Genomic DNA, 24,109 nt, shown 5'->3' on the forward strand with positions numbered 1-24,109 from the left:
ATTTGAGTCGAGTACTTTAAACCTTCCCCTCTAGTTTCTCCTTCAATTAACTCCCCTTCACTGACTGGCAACATTGAGAGAAATAGTGCAAACATCTTCCCTCTAATATTACAGCGCTACAAAGCACAGCAGTCACTGTACAACCCCAGTAAATTATACAAGGTATTGTAGATATAATCAGCTCAGAAAATATTGGAACATTATTGCAATTTAATGTTTCATTGTATTTTGGGGTGACACATTTGACATACTCTACATATTCTCAAATATTCCTGTTTGGCGCTGGTACAGAAGTCACACAGCTTTGCAACTTTTTTACGGTAAGCTTGTTTGCGTTTGAAAGGTGCTTTCACTGATATATCTCAATGTGGCCAAAATTGGATGATGATTTGGCTCAAGTAGACTGAGCGAGAAAGCCACAGCCAGTCTATCAGACCGGCAAGAAACTTGGGACTACACTTCAAAAGCAACCAAACACGAAGAAGGATAACGCCTTGTTGAAACCCCAAAAGTCTTCAAAGAGCATGACTGGTTTGAAGAAGGGAGGCTAAACTGCCCCTAACCACCGTAAATAAAATATTCTTAGAGATTCGTCGCTTCTCGGATGACAAGAAAATCGGAAGTGCTCCAAATGTTGCTGTTACATCATTATTTGATTAAATTTTCAAGAGGTTGCTTAAAATGCAGCCGCTTGACTTGCTTCTCACTATTGTCTACTGACTCAATAGAAAGACATATCATCTTAAGCAAAGTGATACCAGATAGAAATAGAACAGACAACTGCTTTGTCGCAATGGAAACTAGCATTTGTATTCTGAGGTACATTACCCGTGAACCATTAAATGTTGGTTAGTGACTTAGAACAAATTAACTACAACTACCAAGCAATGGTGCTATCTTGGATCAAGAGGTGGTTTTAAGGCATTAAAACATACTCGATAACTGTTTACATTTTCAGCACGCTGGAGCCTGAAAATTTGTTACAGCGGTGGCCCATTGTTCACATGTGAACACATATACAGTGCAACCTTATAGGAAATTGAAATGCGGATGCAAATGATTTGATCCATATAGAAGCTGGTTTTGACACCAATTTTTCCTGATATACTGCACATGGCATCAGAAGCCTCAGAATAGTGTGAGGTAATGAAGTAACGGAGAGGGTTCATGAACGTTGATGCTGTGTATCTGGACTTTCAAAGGCGTTTGAAAAGATACCTTTAACTAGAGTTATTCGCAAAATTGGAATTTAAGGAATGGTAGCCGCGTGAATATAAAATTTGCTAAGAGACAGAACGTAGAGAGCTGTAGTGGATACTTGTTTCTTAGGCGTGAGGGAAGTATGCAGCGGTGTCCTCTGTAAATATCTGCATTTATATACACAAACCTTTGAAGGTGGCAGGACAAGTTGAGAAGGATATTTAAAAAAAAACATATGGGGTTCTTGGATTTATAATAGAGTAGAAAAGCAAGGAAGTTATGATAAACCTTCATATATCACTGGCTAGCCCAGCTGTATTATTGCACCCAATTCTAGGTATTCGTATTAGAACGACTGATCGATTTTTTGATATGCATTAACGAACTAGACTTGGGTATACGGGCAATATTTCAACTTTTGGAGGTGACACAAAAACCTGTAGATGTACTGAACAGTAAGGGGGCTTAGTAGCAAATTTCAGGAGGTCATAGATAGTGAGAAAATGGGGAGATGAAATGTAACACAGAGAAATGAGAAGTGGTAAATTTTGATAGGAAGAATGAGGAGGTGTAATATAAACTAAATCATACAGTTTTAAAGTGAGTGCAAGATCAGAGATATCTGCATTTATATACACAAACCTTTGAAGGTGGCAGGACAAGTTGAGAAGGATGCTTAAAAAAACATATGGGGTTCTTGGATTTATAATAGAGTAGAAAAGCAAGGAAGTTATGATAAACCTTCATATATCACTGTCTGGCCCAGCTGTATTATTGCACCCAATTCTAGTTATACTTTAGGAAGGAGATCAAGACCTTAGAGGAAAATAATTAAAATCACAACACAGATGCAGATTTTTTTCATTTGCTCATGAGACGTGGGACCACTATCAAGGCCAGCATTAATTGCCCATCTTTAACTGCCTTTCTGATGGTGGTGAGCCACTTTCTTGAACCACTGGAGGCTGAATGATGTAGGTATATCCAAGTGATGTCAAGGAGGAGTTCCAAGATTGACGGTGAAGGGATGCTGATATATTTCCAAGTCAGGAGGATGAGTACAAATTAGAACACATGGATAGGGGGGTGGGGGTGGGGGTGGGGGTTGGGGGGGTGGGGATTAATACTGGCATGGATTGATGATTAGTTAATGGATAGAAAACAGAGTAGGAATAAATTGGTCATACAAGCATACAAAATAGGAGCCTGCTCCACCATTCAATAAAATCATGGCTGATCCGCTTGCATTTCAAATTCCACATTCCCTTTTACCCCTGATAACCTTTGATTCCCTTGCCTAACAAGAATCTACCTACCTCCACCTTAGGCAGGGAGTTCCAAAGTTGCACAACCCTCTGAGAGATAAAAAGGTTTTCCTCATCTCTTCCTAAAAGGGAAGCCTCTCTTTTTAAAGTAATGCCCTCTTGTTCTGGACTAACTCACAAGAAGAAACATCCTTTCCATGTTCACCTTGTCAATACTGTTCAGGATCTTCTATACTTCAATCAAGTCATCCCTCATTCTTCTAAACTCCAGTGGAAACAAGCCCAGTCTGTTTAACCTTTCCTTCTCGGGTCATTCTCAGGATAGCAGGCTGTGACTGGTGGGGTACTGCAAGGATCAGTACTTGGGCCCTAGCTGTTCACAACCTACATCAATGATTTGGATGTGGGGACCAAACAAAATATTTCCAAGTTTGTGGATGACACAACACTAGCTGTGAATGTGAGTTGTGAGGAGGATGCAGAGGCTTCAAGGGGATTTGAGCAGTCTCAGTGAGTGGGCAAGAATATGGCAGATGGCATTTACTGTGGATAAGTGTGAGGTTATCCACTTTGGTAGGAGGAACAGAGGTGCAGAGTATTTCTTAAGTGGTGAGAGATTGGAAAATGTTGATATCCAAAGGGACCTGGATGTCATTGTTCATAAGTCACTAAAATCAAACATGCAGGTGCAACAAGCAATTAGAAAGGCGAATGGTATGCTGGCCTTTATCACAAGAGGATTTGAGTACAGGAGTAAACGTTTCTTGTTTCAATTGGATAGAACATTGGTGAGACTGCACCTGGAGTATTGTGTACAGTTTTGGTCCCCTTAACCAAGGAAGAATATACTTGCCATAGCGGGAGTGCAGCCGGGGGTTCACCAGACTATTTCCCGGGGTGGCTGAACTGTCCAGTGAGGATGGATTAAGGAGACTGGGCCCATATTCTCTCAAGTTTAGAAGAATGAGAGGTAATCTCATTGAAAGTTACAGCATTCTTAAGGAGCCAGACTGGGTAGATAAAGGATGCTTCCCCTGGCTGGAGGGTCTAGAACCAGGGGAATCAGTCTCAGAATAAGAGGTAGGCCATTTAGCACTGAGATGAGGAGGAATTTCTTCACTCAGAGTAGTAATAGTAGTTTCAAGAGTGTGGGAAAATGGCATTGTGGCAGATGATCAGCCGTGTTCTATTCTAGTTGAATAGCGGAGCAAGTTCAAGGGGTTGAATGGCCTAGTGCAATGTTCCTACGTATGTGACTTGGAGGAAAACTTGCAGGTGATATTCTTGTATGCCTGCTGCACTTACTTTTCTGGATGGTAAATGTTGCAGGTTTGGAAGATGCTGACAAAAGAAACCAGGACAAGTTGCTGCAGTGCATCTTGTAGATGGTAACACAACTGCGACAATGTACTGATAGTGGAGGGAATTAATATTTAAGGTGATAGATGGGAAGCCATTCAAGTGGGCTGCTTTGTCCTTGTTGGTGTCAAACTTGTGTGTTTTTTTTTAGTTGGACTCATCTAAGCAAATGTGAAGTGTTCCATTAGACTCCTGACTTGTTTGTAGATGGTGTAAAAGATTTGGGAAGTCAGTAGATGAGTTACTCAATGCAGAATTCCTAATCTGTGACATATTCCCGTAGCCACCGCATTAATGTGGCTCTTGCAGTTAAGTTTCTGGTCAATGGTGACCCCCAAGATATTGACGTTGGGTCTTCCAGTGATAGTAATGGTGTTGAATGTCAAAGGAGGCGGTTAGCTTCTCTCTTGTTGGAGACTATCATTGCTTGACACTTGTGTGGTGTGAATGTAGCTTGTCACATATTAGTCCAAGCCTGAATGCTGTGCAGGTCCTGCTGCATTTGGGCACAAGCTGCTTTATTAACTACCTGGAAAAACTCAGCAGGTCTGGCAGCATTGGCAGAGAAGAACAGTTCTGTTGAAAGATCATGAGGACTCAAAACGCCAACTGTACTGTTCTGAGTTTTCCAGGTAATTTTTATTTTTTGTTTTGGATTTCCAGCATCCGCAATTTTTTTGTTTTTATATCTGCTTTATTAACTGTCAGTTGCAATGGAACTGAATGCAATTTTCCACAAACATCCCCACTTTTGACCTTAGGTGGCGGGCAGGTCATTAATAAAGTTGGTTAGACCTAGGGTACTGCCCTAAGGAGCTTCTGAAACTATGTATTGGGACTGAGATGATTTCCCCCAACAACCATAACCACATTCCATGTACTAGGTATAACTCTAGCCAGTGGAGAGCTTTCCCAAATTCCCATTAACTTTAGTTACATGGAGAGACAAGAGAAGCTGGGGCTGTTCTCCTCAAAATAAAGAAAGTTAAGAAACTTCTAAGTCCTGAAGGGTTTTGAAATAAGGAAAATGTGTTGTTTCCAGTGGTTGAAGTGTCAGTAACTATAGAAAATAGTGAACCATAAGTGAGATACCATGCTTTTTATGCAGCTACCTATGATTTAGAATGCAAGGCCAGCAAGGGCAATGGAAACAAATTAAAAAATAACTTTATAAAGGAAATTGGATAAATTCTTGAACAATTTGCAAAGCTGAATGGCAGGTGAAAGGGACTAATTGGAGGCTTTTGAACAGCCAGCATTGACACAATGCGTCGAATGGAATGTCAGCCTTGATTATGCGCTGAAGTCTTTGAAGTGGCACTAGAGCCCAGTCACCTATCTTGAAGGAGTGAGGCTACCACTGAGCCATGGTAACACTTAACTGTAGTTATATACGTATATACATAAACAATAAGATATTGGACACATATTATGGGACAATAGTTTTCATGTAGCAATGACATGCCTACCAACCATTGTGATTTTCCTAAAATGCATATTTGAATTGTGCATAGGTTAACTACCTGTACAAAGTTAAATAACTTCAATAAATCAATGCTATCATGGAACACTCTGGGTTTTGACTTTGCCTGAATGGTTTTGATAAAAGAAAGAGCATGGAGCTTGAAGTTTGCTTTTATCAGGAGCAATTTGCTGGTCCTGAACTGTTATTCCCTAGGTACCAAACTTGAAGGACAGGAAACCACTGACTGCATCTATTCAGTGAAAGTTCCTATGGTACATAAATCAAGTCTCCCTTGATGTACTAGTGCTCCTTTCATCATCAAATAGGCCTTCCTTTTTATTGTATTCCTTCAATTTCTAAAAACACAAGAACTCTGTGAGGCACAAGTTATTAATGAAATAGTGTCCCTTGCAGTATTTGGAAACATGCTTCAAGGGCAAATAAAAATGAGATGCCGTCGTGGTCTAATATGACAGCTACAGGAAGTACAATTTAGTTTCTAGAGTTACTGGTCCGTGGAGAGAAATTAAAGTAATGCAGACCACGGTACAATAATAGCAACAATTTATTGATTGGTACTACATTTATTGTAAATGTACATTACTGGATCCAAGACTCCCAGTAATAAAGTCCTTCAACAAATATGTCCAAGGTTACAAACGTGCATGCATGTTTGATGCACAAGAATATTTCCTAACGTACACGGGTATAAAGGGAATTAAGTCAAAATGGAATTAAATAGCAGAAATGAATTTTCAGACTGATTTCTTAATCCATACATCACAACTGTAGAGACACCAATTTGAGACAGTTTACTTTCCAAATTTGCAAGATTTTATTCCTGCCTGTAAATGGAAGCGCATGGGAGTCGATACTTTATTGTTTTAGAGGTAGGCGTATCATAGTAATATCAAAAAGAGACAATAAAAACGACAGACCTCCAACATTACTCCAGGTGTCTGAAATCATTCCGTAGCTCACCATTAATTATACAAGAAAGCACGATATGCGTATTCATTGCGCTAAATAAGGGCTTGCCCGTTCTCTGAAGGACGCAGAAGGTTTTCTTGTTCTTAAAAAAAAAACCCGTTTTATTGCTAAAGCATTTCCTTTTTTCGATTTCTCTTCCCTAAGCTGAGTAGAGACCGTTCCTCTTTAAGGCGGCCAGCAGATGATCAATGAAGTAGGTGGGTCGCACGGAGATAAGAGTACTGGCAAGAAGCCCATGATGCACTGCAAGCCTGGGCTTTCTCACGATCAGAAATCGGAAAATAGTAATTGCCTTAGACATCCGTAGTGCTTGGGTTGCACAGTACTCAGACGCTTGGTGACCATACTGGTTATATTACGCGAAAATGCTCTACGCATAGTAATGAAAACATAATGCGGAGAAACTTTGACCATTCCACATCTGCTAGGCTTCATCTCGGCTTCCTACTTTCTTCAATAACCATCAATATTGTGTCTGGTTATGAAGCCGCACGGTAGACTCTAAGGCTGGGAGTAAGAGCGAAATCTAGCAGATTTAACTGTAGCTCGCTTCCCTAAATACTATCATGGTAAAGACGTTCCGCTCCTGATTTGCAAGAAAGGCGAAGGCAAGGGTTGACGGACGTCAGATCCAGGAATCACCATCGACTGAACGCTGTGGTATGTTCAATTTGGCTTGTATAAAATGTAGCTGGTGTTTTTTAAAAATGTAAAGTGGTTCTTTTCTCATTCATTTCAAATAATTAAACGTTTTCTATACAGCAAATACAAAATCGACAGATGTCCGAGAGTGGAGTTAGTTACAGCACTCACTTTCTGTTAATTCTTTTAAAATAGAAAACGGATGCATGCATGGAAAATATATTGCCACGCTGAAGTGTGTTTAAAATATAGTAAAGGGGAAAAGACACGGCAGTGTAGAGTGCAACAAAAGTGGCATGGAAAATTAAAATGAACTAATTGATTAGCGTGGAAAGGAAAGCCCGGCACATTTATACTCCTTGTTGCAACATATTGAAACTGACGTATGTGACTTTGGTCATATTTTAGCAATTAATGCTCTAATGTCTTATGAATATCTTGATTCCTCTCTCGGTATGAGAGGCTTAAGTGACTTGCATTCTTAGACAAGCTTGCTGAAGGCACTCAGAAAATGTAAGGGAAATTTTATATCCTAATGTAACTGATGCTGCCATAAGAGCACCACCAGGTAAGCTTAACCCTGGTGGTTGTCTATCTGTACCACCATGTTTTTTTTAATTAAAAAATCAGTAACATCCCCTTCAATGGGATGGTCTACCAGCATTGCTCTTGCTGTATGAATAGCAGAAAATTCACTATGGTTTTTCTATATTTTTAGACTAAGAGCCTGGAAACCTGTCAATGATCATCATGACGAGGTGGTGGAAAGCGGCGCCCTGTTCCTATGCGGTGAATGCTGGGTTTACGCTGGTGGTTCTTCTCCTGACTTGCATTCAACAGGTCCAAACGAGCGAGAAAGTGTCCAACGTCGAAGCCAACGCCTCGGCCAAGTCGTGCGGGGGCTCCTACAAGTGCACAGAGGGGGTGATCCTGCCCATCTGGTACCCCCAGGACCCCTCGGTGGGCGACAAGGTGGCCAGGGCCATCGTCTACTTCGTGGCCATGATCTACATGTTCCTGGGCGTCTCCATCATCGCCGACCGCTTCATGTCGTCGATCGAGGTGATCACCTCGCAGGAGCGGGAGATCACGGTGAAGAAGCCCAACGGCGAGACCACCACCACCACCGTGCGGCTGTGGAACGAGACCGTGTCCAACCTGACGCTGATGGCGCTGGGCTCCTCGGCGCCGGAGATCCTGCTGTCGGTCATCGAGGTGTGCGGCCACGGCTTCCGGGCCGGCGAGCTGGGCCCCAGCACCATCGTGGGCAGCGCGGCCTTCAACACCTTCGTGATCATCGCCATCTGCGTGCACGTGGTGCCGGACGGCGAGATCCGCCGCATCAAGCACCTGCGCGTCTTCTTCGTCACCGCCGCCTGGAGCATCTTCGCCTACGCCTGGCTCTACCTGATCCTGGCCGTCATCTCGCCCGGGGTGGTGGAGCTCTGGGAGAGCCTGCTCACCTTCGTCTTCTTCCCCGTCTGCGTCGTCATGGCCTGGGTGGCCGACCGCCGCCTCCTCTTCTACAAGTACATGTACAAGAAGTACCGGGCCGGCCGCCACCGCACCATCATCATCGAGACCGAGGCCGAGCGGCCCGGCTCCTCCTCCGCCGCCGCCGCCTCCGCCTCGTCCGCGTCCTCGGCCAAGGTGGACATCGAGATGGACGGCAAGGTGCTCAACTCGCTGCAGGAGGGCGGCGCGGGCGCCGCCTCGTCCTCATCCTCCCCCGCCGCCGGGCCCGAGGTGACCCTGGACGGGGCCGGGGCCGGGGCCGGAGCCGGAGGAGGGGCCGCCGGAGCCTCCGCCAAGGACCAGGAGGAGGAGTCGAGGCGGGAGATGGCCCGCATCCTGAAGGAGCTGAAGCAGAAGCACCCGGACAAGGAGATGGAGCAGCTGATCGAGCTGGCCAACTACCAGGTGCTGAGCCAGCAGGCCAAGAGCCGCGCCTTCTACCGCATCCAGGCCACCCGCCTCATGATCGGCGCCGGCAACATCCTCAAGCGGCACGCCGCCGACCAGGCCCGCAAGGCCGTCTCCATGCAAGAGGTGCGGGCCGAGGTGAACGAGGGCCCCGTCAGCCGCGTCTACTTCGACCCCGGCAGCTACCAGTGCCTGGAGAACTGCGGCTCGGTGGCCCTGACCGTGGTGCGGCGGGGCGGCGACCTGACCAACACCGTCACCGTGGACTACCGCACCGAGGACGGCACCGCCAACGCCGGCTCCGACTACGAGTTCACCGAGGGCAGCCTGGTCTTCAAGCCGGGCGAGACGCACAAGGAGATCCTGGTGGGGATTATCGACGACGACATCTTCGAGGAGGACGAGAACTTCTGCGTCCACCTCAGCAACCTGCGCGTGGGCGTGGGCCTGGGCGGCGGCGGCGCCGGCGCCGGCACGGCTGGCAGCGGGAGCGGGAACCAGCAGCCGGCCGTGGCGTCTACGCCTGCGTCCGGGCCGGGCCCGGCTACCGCGCAGGCGCCATCGCCCAAGCCCGGAGGAGGCGGCGACGCCAATGACGCAGCCTCAGTCTCGAGCGCTGCGGCCGTCACCACCCACACAAGCGCCGCTGCCGCCGCCGCCAATCACGTGGCCGCCTCCACCGCCGAGATCGCGTGCCTGTGCGCGCCCTCCACCGCCAACGTCACCATCTTCGACGACGACCACGCCGGTATCTTCACCTTCGAGGAGAAGGTGACGCACGTGAGCGAGAGCGTGGGCGTGATGGAGGTGAAGGTCCTGAGGGCGTCGGGAGCGCGCGGCGCCGTCGTCGTGCCCTACCGGACCATCGAGGGCAGCGCCCGGGGAGGCGGCGAGGACTTTGAGGACACGGCCGGAGAGCTCGAGTTCGACAACGACGAGATTGTGTAAGTGACACCCGGGGGGGAGGGGGAGGTACAGGGTGGAGCGGGGCCGTTACCCTACTTCTCTCACTCTGTCTTCCTTCTCTTCTCTGCTATTCCCCACCCCCTCCCCCTCCCCCTCCCCCTGTTTGCCGTCAGTGATGCCATATTATATTGGGCTGAGGAAGTTGGGTTATATTATGTTGGAACCAGTGCATTGATGCTGGCGATGAATCGATCAAATTCACACATTGAATTAATTGTCTTTTCCACCCAAAAGGTAGCAGGGGGCATTTGCTGTTCCCCATCTCAACCCCCCCCCCCCCACCTCCCTCCCTCCCCTTTTCAAAGAACACAAAAAATTGTCAGTTGGTGCTGGGCGTTATTAAAATTAACCAGAAACATGGCTCAGAACAAAAAAGGGGCATAACCTTTAAATCTGGAGCTAGAAGGGGTGATGCCAGGGGACACTTCTTCAAACAAAGTGTAGTGAAGATCTGGAACTCTTCCCCCACCCCCCCAAAAGCTGTTAAAGCTGGCTGTCAGTTTAAGACTTCAAAACTGAGATTGCTGGATTTTTTTTGGGTTAGATAACAGTATTAAAGGTTGCCAAAACAAACTGGGTTCATGGAGTCAAGATAGAGATCAGCCATGATATAATTGAATGGCGGAGGGGTTGTAGGGTTGAATGGCCCACATGTTTTCCTATGTTTCTTCTATTCAAATATTGCCGAATATTCTACAAAGAAGGGAGAATACTAAAGTTATTGAAGTTTCACCGTGTCCTTGAATTGTATTTTGTGCAAAGATTTTGCTTTTCTGTTGATGTTTATTGATTGACACTATCGCACCATATTACTATTGCAGCCTAAATTAGCTGCGTTTGCAAGCTTGACCCAATGTTCATCTGTATCTCTGGGGTAGGGGGGTAGGGGGTGGGGGGGAGATTCTGGTGGCAGGGGTGGTTACAGTATCAAAATCTGGATGTAGAGCTTGCCTTTCTTGTCTTGCTGCCCATTCACCAGTCATTATTTCCATTGTGGCTTGGACTCAAATGCTGAAACATCTGATGCCATTTGCATGCACTTTGATGTGATGAGCAACCAATGTTGAACTCAACCAGTAATGGTTAGAATAGGCATTACCGGTCATATTTAAAGGGGCAGCCTCCTAAAAAAAAATTATTGGTTTCTATTTGGAGAGTCGAAGGAGGTTTAATGTGAGTGTTTTCTGTTTTATTTTGTATTTTTTGCCATCTTATTCCTAGCACAGAGAGGTGCTTGTATTGTTGTAAATGGAAATGGTATTGACCAACTCTTACAAGTTTCAGGAAAAGGAGGAACAGGAATGGCAGCAACAGGTTGGCCAGTTTATGTGAGTGGTCCTCGACCCTGCAAGGAGTCCAGGAAGGAGGATGGTTGCTTGTAGGAAGCCTTAGCATACCCATGTGGTCTGCAGACTAGACTGAGATATTTGTGGCTTAGTGAGGTGCAGCCTAGGAGGGTAATCCACTTTTCAATACAGGCCAATCTTCAGGATGCAACTCACCTGTAATCCATATAATTTACACTGCATTTTCTGCTGAAGTGATGATCTTGTAGCCATGGATTCCTATGCATCATGGTCATTTGAGGCTGGAAACATTTGTAATGGCAGGCTGCAGTGCATTTCTTTATAAAGCAATTACTGTTTGTCTAGGCTAATGATTTCATCACATTCCTCATGGACCTCAGGAACTATAGGAACAGGAACATGAACATGAATTAGCCATTCAGACGATGAGCCTGTTCCACCATTCAGTTAGATCATGGGTGATCTGTGTCTCAAGAACTCTATTCCTCCACCTTTGCTTCATGTTTCTTGATATCCTTCTAATAAGCATCTGTTGATTTTGAAAATGTCAAGTGACCAGGGATTCAAAGCCCTGAGGGTTGCTGATATCACCAACCTTCATGTGGATACAGCATTTCTTGATTTCATTCCTAAATGACCAGCGGAAAGTGATGTGGGTTTTGCAGCCACTGAGGGACTCCTACAAGTATATGGAGTCATCTATTACACATTTGGTCATCAGGACTCCTGCCAATGAATGTAGCATGTTAATGAACTGCAGAGTACTTCTCTTCCGTAATATCCATCTGGTTTTTAGCTGCTGAAAATTGTTCACGCAGTTGTGTGCCCACTTTCCAGGCAGTTCTTGTGATGCCTACATCCTGCAACAGTCCAGGATTCCCCTCCCCTTGAAGAGCAGCACATCCCAGGCTAGTTGACAGGAGATAGTGGATATGCTCTGCAGACCATGACACCAGCAAAGCTCAGAAATAACAGCAGCCACATCTTGAGCACACTAGTTATCAAGCAGTGCTGAAACAACAGATCTGCTGCTTGGACCGATTTTGGGCTTTCCTACACCGCAGCCTTGGGAGAATGCCAAGATAATAGTGGTGTGCTCTCTCCTGCATATCTTTGCTTCTGTTGGCTACAAAAAGAGAACGCTGATGACCTGGAGGATGCAGCAGTGGTGGGAAATCTGCTTATAGCTTGACCTGTATCCACCAACTCAATGACCATCACTTTTCTTCACTTACTGTTTTCCACCACCTTTATTCCCCAAGCACAACATCATTTCAGCCAGTCCTTCTACCCTTTAGTGCCCTCAGTGATCATCATTCATATACATGCCATCATTCTTTATCAAGGACATAACTATGGCAGAAATCTGCAGACAACACATTAAATTATAGTGTCACAGCTTAATCAAGTTAGCAAATGGCTAAGGAAGTAATAAACATCCAGGTATCAGTCCAAAATGACATTTTACGATGTTTATCTCCCAGGCTTCCCTAGTGGCTTCAGTGTAGGGAGAGTGGTGGGCAGGCAGGGAGACTTTTGTTGCTCAGATGAGGACTTCAAATATGCTCATGCTGATTACCCACAAAGCTTGGAATTGAGATAGCCTGTTCACTGACTGCAGCACCTTGGCTGCTGGTGAGACATGCTGGCCCAGCTGGCTTTCTGGCACTATGACAGACTGATGGAGTGCCAGGGGAACAAGTGTGGTGTCATCGTTTGAGAGGGCAACTTGTGCTACGCCATTTGCTCTTTGAAGCTCTCATGGAATTGCAGCTAAGCACTGTCACCAGCCTACAGGAGAGTTGTTATGCATTTAAAACCCATATTGGTATGTTCCCCCAACCTCTTGAAGGCAGTAGAGATGGTGGAGCCCAGAGTCTGAATTGCATCAGTTTGAGCTGTGACCAAAGTTGCTAGTGCTGGTGCCATAGATTCCTGGACAGAGAATGCAGCTCCAGTGTCCATTGAGGTGACCGGATGCTGTTTGATAGACTAGTGAATATTGATGCCTTTTGCCAGAATGCTACCGAAGTTGGAAGTGGACTGCTTGATACTTTCTGACATTGTGTGGCAGCACTTTCTGGCTCTTCAGTGGACCTGTGTTTAGAGTTTGCCCTCCCCTTGTTTGCACTTTCCAATATCACCTGTTCATACGTAGTAGTGCCAAGTGATTCACAAGAAATAGGAGAAAGAGTGGATCATACGGCCCCTCGAGCCTACTCTGCCATTTAATACGATCATTACCTATCTGCCTCAATTCCATTTTTCTGCTGTCTCCACATATCCCTAGATTGCCTGAGACACCCAAAATCTGTCAATCTAAGCCTTAAGTGTACCCGATGATGAAGCATCCATAACCCTCAGGGGTAGACAATTCCAAAGATTCACAACCTTTTAGTGAAAGAATTTCTCCTCTTCTCAGTCCTTATTGACCCCTTATCCTGAGACTGTGAACCCCATTCCAGATTCCCCAGGCAGAAGAATCAGCCCCTCACTGTTTTCCCTGTCAAGTCACTTCAGAATTTTGCATGTTTCAAGGAGATCACCTCTCATTCTTCAAAATTGCAGAACGTATAGGCCTAATTTACTCTCATCTTAGGATCCAATCTAGTAAACCTCGCTGTACCACCTACAATGCAAGTGTATCCTTCCTTAAATATAGAGTCCAAAACTGCAAACCATATTCCAGTAGTGGTCTTGCCAAAGCCTTACCCAATTGTAACAAGACTTCCTTATTATATTCCAGTTCCCTTACAATAAAGGCTAACATCCCATATGCCTCTCTAATTGCTTGCTGTACCTGCATGCCAACTTTTGTGTTCCTTGAATTAGTGTACTCAAGTATTCCCGAAAATTAACATTTAAATGTTCTACACCTTTTTAAAAAAAAATCTATCTTCTGTTTTTCAATTTTCTACCAAAGTGAATAACTCCCCACTTCCCCACATTATATTCCTTCTCCCATCTTGTTATCCACTCACTTAACCTTTCTATATCTCTTGGTTTCCTCTTCACAGCTTACACTTCACACTGTGAAGATCCCTTAAATGTACTCTCTCTTCTACTCTGGGTGCCAGTTTCTGCGCTAGTGCATCAAAGTGACTGAGGAAGTGATGGTACATCATTGTGAGGGTGATCCCCCTTCATTTCTTGCAACAAGACCTAAGTCATGGGGTGAACTTGAGAAAAGTGGAAAGGGTTTAGGGCCAGGAACTAATGGGAAAGTAGCACAAAAACTAATACAATTGTGGAAACCTGCTACTATATGTGTGATTTCTTAACAAAGAAAAAGGCCAAGAGAATTAGGCAGACAGCATACTGTGCCTGCCCCCCAGCCTTGTTGCTACCCATGATGGTTTGCTTTCTGCCTGCAGCAATTATGTCCAAGGCTTCCTCTTCCAGCTAACTGAGGGCTTGTTAGGAAGCCGCCTCTCTCCCCACTGCCCGCCCTCCGAGTCTAGTCATTTTCGGGGAAGATAAATGTTGGTAATGTCTCATCTGAGAAATAGAGATAGCAAGAAATCATTTGTCCCTTTCTTGTTTGGGTAAGATCATTGAACTTTGTATAGCACTACATCTATGCTCTGGTGTTGTCATTCTCAAACATAACCTTATAGACCTGCTGCATGCAGCACCTTACAGGATGCCAACATCCTGGGGGGTTACCATTGGCTAGAAACTGAAGTGGACTAGCCATATAAAAACTTTGGCTACAATAGCAGGCCAGAGCTAGGAATCCTGTAGCAAGCAACTCACCTCCTGACTCTCCAGAGCCTATCCACCATCTACAAGGTGCAAGTTATGAGTGTGATGGAATACTCTCCACTTGCCTGGATGAGTGTAGCTCCAGTGAGACTTGAGGTTTGACACTATCCAGGACAAAGCAGCCACCCAACCAACAAAATTTGCTCCCTCCACCACTGATGCACAGTGGTAGCAGTGTGTACCATCTATGGGATGCACTGCAGGAACTCACCAAGGCTCGTTAGTACCTTCCAAATCTACTACCATCTAGAAAGGCAAGTGCGGCAGATAGAAGGGAACACCACCACCTGGAAGTTCCCCTCCAAGCTACACACCATCCTGACTTGGAAATATATTGCCGTTCCTTTACTGTCGTTGGGTCAAAATCCTGGAACTCCCTTCCTAACAGCACAGTAGGTGTACCTACACTACATGGACTGCAGCGGTTCAAGGAGGCAGCTCACCACCACCTTCCCAATGGCAACTATGGATGGGTAATAATTGCTGGCCCAGCCAGCAAAGCCCACATCCCATGAATGAATAAAAAAAATCCTTTTGTCAGGAAGAGGTCCTTTCTTCAGATCCTCACCTATCCCATTGGAATCTCCACTGCTGCCTTACTGAACCTGGCAGTCTTAGCAGGAGACATCTATCACAGAAAGTTCCAAATACACTGTAACATTTTTTTCAAATTTAAGAGGCCAAAGTTGGCGTCAAGGCTGCCAGAAATCTCACTGTCCAAAACTGCAAGCTACCAGTCAAATCTATTAATTTACAGGCAGCTCGCTTAGTGGATTTTGATGAGGCCTGACTATCAGAATGATTTGGGCCTCTTGCTACTGACATCAAGCAGGCATCCTGCTCATTACCTACTGGATCTGCAGTACACATGGTAATTCATGTTTGAAAGTGCTGTATTTATAGATTCCTTTTCTCAAGTTTTAAAATGAGTTTGTGTGTGTGTATACAAAGATTCTATCTGTAATTTATTTAGACAAATTTATTTAATATAAAATAAATTTATTAACATTTACAGTGAGGCTTGTTGACATTCAGTACGGGCAATAATAAAATATACTTTATATTATGTACTGGTTTGAAGCCATGATAAAAGAAAATGGAATTATTTAATTTCCATTTGACAGGCTGTTTAAAAATATAGTTTCATTACTGAAACTCTGTTTGGAAGAATAAATAACAAACACACAATGTATCAAATACAGAGTTCGCTATTAAGAGCTTGCTCTCTCAGTAGTCCAGTCATACACAAACATAACGTGCAGCACTTTGCTGGCATGTGCAGGCATCACAAACAACTATGTTTGTGTATTTTAACTTTAGAAGTAAGTATTTTCCAGTTCAAAAATGTATGTGCATTAATTGTAAAATGCATTTTCCTTGTTTTTATTGAATTAAAAATAGTGCATTTTTCGCAACACATGCTCGATTTATCGCATCATTAAGCTTTTGATTTAAGGTATGCAAATGCAGGAAGCTGGAGTAATTTCTCATTGTGTAGGGAGAAATGATTGAAGTATGAACTGCTGCTGTCATACTCTTCCTTGTAGCTGTTTCACAGTCAGCATTAGTGGAGAGCAGGTTTGTGCACTGCTTGAAGAATTTCATAACTTCAGTACAAAAGTAGCTTCCTTCGACTGCAACTGATGCTGAAATGACACAAGAGGTCACCGAGGTCACGAATGATGTTAAATTTGTTGTCCGTTGTGTCGAACAGAAAACACCAACACTTGAAGAAACATTGGCAGGTTGGTGCAGTTCTCTGCAGGCCCTGTTCTGTCATGGAGAAGTCAACGAGCAGGTGACGATGCCAGCCAGATCAAAGAGAGGAGAAAAGCCAGGAATTACTGATTAGCTGATACTAATCGTCAGTCTTAAATTCCTGAGGATTTAGGAAGGAAGAAATACTAAGGAAAGCTGTATAGTCTTATAGATTGAGGTCCTGGGCAAGATATTAGGTTGAGTTTTGATTCTGGCATAATGGGGTTATAGGAAAGAGGAAGGACATATTGAATGGTGGACATGAAGGAATAATCATAGGATAAAATCATTGAATGGGGTTACAGTACAGATGAAAGCCATTAGGCCTGTTGAGTCCGTGTTGGCTTTCTGCAAAAGCAATTTAGCTAGTCCTGTTCCCTGGCCCTTTTCCTACAGCCAGCAATTTATTTTTCCCTTCATGTGTTTATCTGTTTTGAAAGCTGCAGTTGAATCTGCCACGACAACCCCTATAGGCAATGCATCCCAGATTGTAATGTCTCAATGAAAAAGGTGTTTCATCTCACCTTTGGTTCTTTTACCAATCACGTTAAATCTGTGGCCTCTGGTTCTGAACCCTTCTGCCAATGGAAACAGTTTTCCCCTATCTACTTTGTCTAGACCCCCATGATTTTGAACACCTGTATCAAATCTCTTTTCAACCATTCTTTTCCAAGGAGAACAGCCCCAACTTCTCCAGTCTATCCACGTAACTGAAGTCCCTCATTCTTGGAACCATTCTTGTAAATCTTTTCATCACACACTCTAAAACCTTCATATCCTTCCTAAAATGCAGTGACCAGAATTGGATACAATACTCCAGTTCAGGCTGAAGCAATGTTTTATGAAGGTTCACCATAGCTTCAGGGCCACAAGAATTTGCTGAAGGAGGTGATTGAAGGAAGTTTAGAGGGATGTAGACCAAGAGGGAGAAAGAGAATGATCATGTTAGATCATTTGAAATTGGAAATTGGAGGATTCAACCAGCAACTGAAGAGGAAAGTGCCTGATGCAAGGTATGGAGAAATGAGCAGATCACTACTATCATCATCAACTTTCTTGTACTCTGTGCTTCTATTCATAAAGCTCAGGATCCCATATGTCTTTTTAGCCACTTTCTTAATTTGCCCTGGCCCTTCATTGATTTCTGCTCATATACTCCCAGATTTCTCTGTTCGTGCACCCCTTTTGCAAGTGTACCTTTTAGTTTATATTATCTCTCCTGGTTCTTCCTACCAAAATGTATCACTTTGCCTTTCTTTGCATTAAATTGCATCGGCAGTTGTCCACCCATTAAAGTGTTCACCATTCCACCAGCTTGTGAAAGTCCTTTTGAACTCTTATCACTATGCTCCTCACAGTTCACCATACTTACGAGATTTGTGTCAGATGCAAATTCTGAAATTGTGCCCTGCAATCTCAAGTCTAGTTCATTAATATAGATGAGAAAAAGCAGTGGTCCTGATACCAACTCCTGGAGAAAACCACTGTGTGTACCAGGGGTTCCCAAACCATGGGTCATGACCCCCCCCCCCCCCCCCCCCCCCCCCCCCCCCCGGCCCCCAACCCCCCATTAGATTTGTGGGATGCGATTTTAGGGTTGTGAGCTTTGAGGCTGTAATGGCGGCCATGGATTGGACACTCTATTGGGAAAGCCCTGGGACTGGCTCCAGGGTCCCATGATATGCACACGTGATTTTTTTCCCCCCAGCTCGTAGTTCACAGGGAGATGAGGGGAGTGAACAAGTTTCACACAGGCAGCTTCATAGATGTCACATCAGAGATTAGATTTGCACTTTCAACCACGCTGCCAGATTTTGAGAAACTGTGCAGTGACGTGTATGCTTATGTGTCTCACTAGGTCCAGTGAATAAGCTACTATTTTCACAAAATGGTTTAAATTTAAAAATACACGATTTTTGTTTGTGTAAAGTTAGTATGCACTTTGATAATAAAATACCGAAAGTTACTATTCTGACATTTTCTTCTACTTGGTTGCCAATCACCCAACTCAACAACTGAATGCCAACCTGCCCCCGCTTAACAGCTGAAAGCCACCCTCTCCCCTGCTCAACAACTGAAGACCACCTCCACTCAACAGCCCTTGTACATTCCAAATATTTTATTCCATTGGCTTCAACTTTGCTGACAAGTTGATTATGTAACACTTCATCAAATGTCTTTAGGAAATTATCGACTGCATTACCTGCATCAACTTATCAAAAACTCAACTAAATTAGGTAAACAGATTTGTCTTTAACAAATCTGTTCTGATTTTCCTTTATTAATCCATACTTTATCAGATGACTATTAATTTTGTTTTCTAAAAGCTTTCCGAACAGCCAGTAGTTGCTGGGCTTATCCTTACGCTCTTTTTGATCAAGGGTGTAACATTTGCAGTTCTCCAGTCCACTGACATCATCCCCATATCCAAGGAGGATTGGAAGACTATGGGCAATACTTCCACAATTTCCAACATAACTGGAGTCAGTATCCTCGGGTGCATCCCATCTGCTTGTTGAGCCTTATTCAGCTTAAGAACAGCCAGCTTTTCTGATACTCTTCTTCATCACTCTTTAGACCATCAAGTTTTTCAGCTGGGGGATCTGCTTAGTTCAGTTGGCTAGATGGCTGGCATGTGGATCAAAATAATGCTAACAACATGGGATTCAGTCCCAATTCTGGCTGAGGTAGACTTGTGGCCTGCCTCCTCACCCTACCCGTAGTAAAAAATCACGGCAGTTTGCCGTGGTTTGACGAATAATTGGCAAGGACCTATCTTTGGGCAGAGAACTCAAGAAGACGTGGCAGAGAACTCAAGAAGAAATATTTCAACTACCTCCTCATTCACTGAGACAATTCAGAAAGGTACTGATTGTATTGATAACTTTTCTAGGCTTTCTCTATTATTATGATAGTAGAAATGTTTTTTTGGTTACAATCAGTGAAAGATTGTCAGAAACCTCATTCATGCAGTGTATTGGGGGCTTCACTGAAATTACATCAGTTGATTGGCCAAAATCCCTGAAGAAATTTCTGCCAATTATGTAGGTATTTGGGGAGAAGACTGAAAACAAGGAAAGCAATTTAGCACTAGTGGACAATGTTCTCTCTCAAGCACCTTCAATGTGCACAATCGTTTGTTGCACTCTTTTATTCTGTTTAAGATCGCTGAGCAGACATCTACTAAGGAGTGTACTTGCAGCCATGCTCCCACACAGCTTAGAGGTAACATTTCTGGTGAATGACAAAATAAAGTAACCACTCAGAAAGGAGGAAAAACAGGTACGTAAACACTTAATTGGCGGTCAAAGCAGACATCAGTTTTTAAATGGAGATATGCATTCTGATTTATGAGGCTCTTCTTTATAGGCGCAGTTCAGAAAATTGGGTGCAAAGTTGAGTGAACCTGAAATGCAATGTGCCAAACAGTAACACCAGCAGCTTAGATTCTGACTGATTACTCTGCAAGAGTAATTATATACCTACTACAGAAGCATGCAGAAGGAATGGCCTGGCCTCGCCAAATCAGCTCTTTTAAAGATAATTATTGGATTTTAGTGTCTAAAAGGTTAATTTTGTTGCTTTTTTACATTCCTTTGGGGTTCCGATAGAGTGCTTCAGTTTTTAAAATTTGTTCATTGATGTGGGTGTCTCTGGCAAGATCAGTATTTATTTTCCATCCCTAAATGCCCTTGAGAAGTTAATGATGAGTTGCCTTCTTAAATCACTGCTGTCCATGTGCTTTCTCTCGTGTGTTAACTCTTTTTGTTACTGTTTTCACCTGATTTGTTCTGCATTGCAAGACTTACTACCAACTCTGTTTCTTATAACAACTGACCGTCCAGCTGCCGTTTTGCTTGTATCAAACAGAAAGGGCAGAACGGGAATTCCATTGGGGTTCCGATAGAGTGCTTCAGTTTTTAAAATTTGTTCATGGATGTGGGTGTCTCTGGCAAGATCAGTATTTATTGTCCATCCCTAAATGCCCTTGAGAAGTTGATGATGAGTTGCCTTCTTAAATCACTGCTGTCCATGTGATGCTATGGAAGGAGTTCCAGGATGTTCTCCCAGCGACAATGCATGATCAGTGATAGAGTTCTAAGTAAGGATTTTGTGTAACTTGGGAACACCATCACACCAAGTTCCACTCCATGTGCCTACTGCCCTTGTTCTTCTAGGTAGAGGTCATGGGTTTGGAAGGTGCTGTTGAAGGGGTTTGGTGAGTTGCAGTAGTGCATCCTGCAGATGGTACATACAGCTGCCACTGTGTGCCGATGGGTGGAGGGAGTGAATGTTTAAGGTGGGGATGGAGTGCCAATCAAACAGGCAGAACTGGGTGGGGGGACAAATTCAAGAAAGGCCTTTGTTTTCGAGGGTTACCGGTGGTGTTTCCATGCTCAATTCGCCCACAGCCTCTGTTTATTTTCAGTATTATAGTCGAGTAAGGGATATGTCAGGTCATGAGTTTACAGATTGAATACAGTTCTTCTGCAGATGGCCTACAGTGCCTCATAGATGACCATTTTTGAGCTGCTAGATCTGTTCTGAATCTGTCCTATTTAGCACAGTGGTATTGCTACACAACATATTGGAACATGTTCTCATTGTGAAGATGGGACTGTGCGGTGGTCACTCCTACCAATAATGCCATTGACAGATGCATTTGCGCCAGGTAGATTGGTGAGGTCGAAGATCAAGTAGGATTTTCCCTCTTGTTTTTTCCCTCACCATTTGCCATAGGCAGACATACTCTCCAGAACTTGGCCAGCTCAGTCAGTAATGGTGCAATTTTCATGATGAAAATTGAATTCCTTGACCCAGAGTACATTCTGTGCCCTTGCTACCTTCAGTGCTTCTTCTGAGTGGTGTTCAACATGGAGGAGTACTGATTCATCAGTTGTGGGAGGGTTGTAAGTGGCAATCAGCAGGTTTCTTTGCCCATGTTTGACTTGATGCCATGTGATTTCATTGTGGTCCTGAATCAATGTTGAAGACTACCAGGACCACACTACTGTGCCCCCATCTTTGGTGGGTCTGTCCTGCCAGTGGGACAGGACATACCCAGGGCTAGTGATGGAGGAGTCTGTGAGTATAACTATTAATTGTCATTTACTAGTCTGTGGAACAACACTTCTAATTTTGGAAAAGCATAGCAGACATGAAGGGCAGATGTCACTGTGTATCATGTGATATAAACATAATCCTCCCTTATCCCAGAGCTCCATTTACTAGACAGTCCTTAAGGGGATATTGGAGACTTGCCTTTGACACCTCCACTCCACAGAGTAGGCTGTTACTTAACTTTACTGCCTACTGTAGGCTGGCTTGCAGACTGCATGTCACTTATTTAGTGGCTTTGAAGATGACTACTGCAGTAATCCTTCATGACCACAACCAGTGATACATGCTACGCCAGTCAGCCAACTGTCCTCAGATGCATCAAGCAAGTGATTGAGGCTATGGAAAGGAGCATCTGCTCATGAAAGCACAGAACATTTCCTCATTGGCATGGTTTCCAAGAGCGCAGAACACCATTGATAAGGCATTCATGTACTGTACAGATAATTGAGCCTGGGTCGAATCTGTTAACAGGCAAAGTGCTCCTTTAACCAGGGATGTCAGAAGTCCCTTGCATCCACTTTGTGCAACAACGCATCCAGAAGAGGTGTTATTTTCTACAACACTACCAATTATCCACAAATTCTGTTTCTTGTTTCCACACCTGGGTTTCCTTTCACATCACCAAACCTCTACGTCTTCCTCTCTCCCTGTAAAAGCTGATGTAACAGGAACCTTTACGTTAGCAGTTTCTCTGAAGCTTCCATCAAAGTAATGGTGAGAGATTGAGGAAAACCCTGCTTAAAAAATTATTCCTGAATCTTTAATGCAGTCTTGGAAACCAGTGCTTGAAACACAAGCATTTGTTACAAGAATTCCTATGCGTCGAACAAAAGGAATTGTAGCAGCATGGTAGGAAGTTGGTTGATGGACAGAAACAAAGGATCAGTGTTCACAGATGTATCTCAGATTTGATTTGGACTGGTGCGAAGGGAGCAGGAGACTGAAATTTGTTGTTAACACAAGAATAGGTCTTTTTATAAATAGCAGAAAGGACAATGAAAGACTTCAGGAGGACATAGACAGTTAGGGCAATAGCCAAATAGGCAGGTGCATGTGGAGTAATGTGGGTTAATGCATTTTGAGAGGGAAAAATGAAAATGGAGTACAAATTCAGTACAAATACACTGAAGGATTTGGATGAACAAAAACACCTAGTGTTCCAAGTATTCCTAATGAGTGGAATGCAGGCACATAAATCCATACAGATGCTATCCTTATCTGGCTTTGGTGTCTTTCGTCTTTACAGGTCAGCTTGCAGATCAGGCAAAAAGATTTGGAACTCAATCTTTGGAAAAGGATCATTTTCTGCATCAAATTAATTTGACGATGTTTCCATTTAATGCAACACCTTACTTAGTATTGAAATTGATTATGTTTATACAGCAACAGTCAGTACAGAATTACTTCCACACAAGGCAAGGAACTCAGCAAACCTTTACATGTTATGAAAATCTCATATCCGGTCAGATCAATCCATTCACCCAAGTATACTTTGTTCATTGGTACTTTTTCATTCATTCAGACCTCTATTAAAGGTAATATTTATCCTGCAAGACTGTACCTACTAATGTCCCAATGAAACTAAATCCAGTGATTTTAACAACAGCTACCTTATGATGATGCTACAATCCATCATTTACTTTGAGGTAGAATTTCCACCGGGCTCACCTAATCTCCCGCCATTACTTTGGCAGAAGATCACCAAAATCCCTGGAGGAATGGATGCGACCATATTCAGAAGCTTGCCAGCGCTGACCCCTAGTCCAACTGCATTACATATCTTCCAACTAGACTATAATTCGCAGGAATCATAATGCAGTCAGAGTACACACACATAGGAACGTGCTTCATTTTGTGGCTTGTTCTCAACACTCTGGTGGTGGGGGGGAGCATTAGCTTTTTCCCCAAATTGTTAAAGTGTTAAATGTCTGAATCCTGATCCCAACCTGCTTCCAATCTGCCCATGGGTGGGGGATCGCAGATGACCAATCCACTCCAAAGAGAATTAGTAATTTAAATATTATAATTAATGCTCCGTGCTTCATGCTTATGTGCCATATGAAGTTTCACTGTAACTACTGATGCTGACCAGAAAGGCAACAGGAACAGTTGTGCATGCACACTTGGCCTGCACTGCAGCCACCAGTGCAAACCATTACAAAGCTATGCTTTATAAAAAAAATGACTAATAAGAAGACATATGGGATACTTGCCTTTATTAGCCGAGGCATAGAATATAAGAGCAGGAAGGTTATGCTGGAACTGTATAAAACGTTAGTTAGGCCATAGCTAGAGTATTGCGTGCAGTTCTGGAATCCTCATTATAGGAAGGATGTGATTACATGAGA

General features: G+C 43.9%; 1 protein-coding gene across 5 annotated transcripts in view; it reads left to right on the forward strand.

Annotated features, from left to right (window-relative positions):
* Positions 1–24,109, forward strand: part of LOC121277922 (sodium/calcium exchanger 1-like) — a 335,906-nt gene that overhangs the window by 3,848 nt on the left and 307,949 nt on the right. For 3 of the 5 annotated variants that reach the window (XM_041187779.1, XM_041187781.1, XM_041187782.1), the window contains exon 2: positions 7,640–9,788. The exons of 1 other annotated variant lie outside the window; for it this stretch is intronic. In XM_041187779.1, coding sequence (XP_041043713.1) covers positions 7,663–9,788 — 2,126 coding nt within the window. In that variant the 5' untranslated portion in view covers positions 7,640–7,662. Of the gene's footprint in view, positions 1–6,864; positions 6,940–7,639; positions 9,789–24,109 lie in introns of those variants that run through there. One more of the 5 variants, XM_041187780.1, reaches the window with a different exon arrangement.

The sequence above is a fragment of the Carcharodon carcharias genome, chromosome 5 (assembly GCF_017639515.1).
Source record: "Carcharodon carcharias isolate sCarCar2 chromosome 5, sCarCar2.pri, whole genome shotgun sequence".
NCBI lineage: Eukaryota > Metazoa > Chordata > Chondrichthyes > Lamniformes > Lamnidae > Carcharodon > Carcharodon carcharias.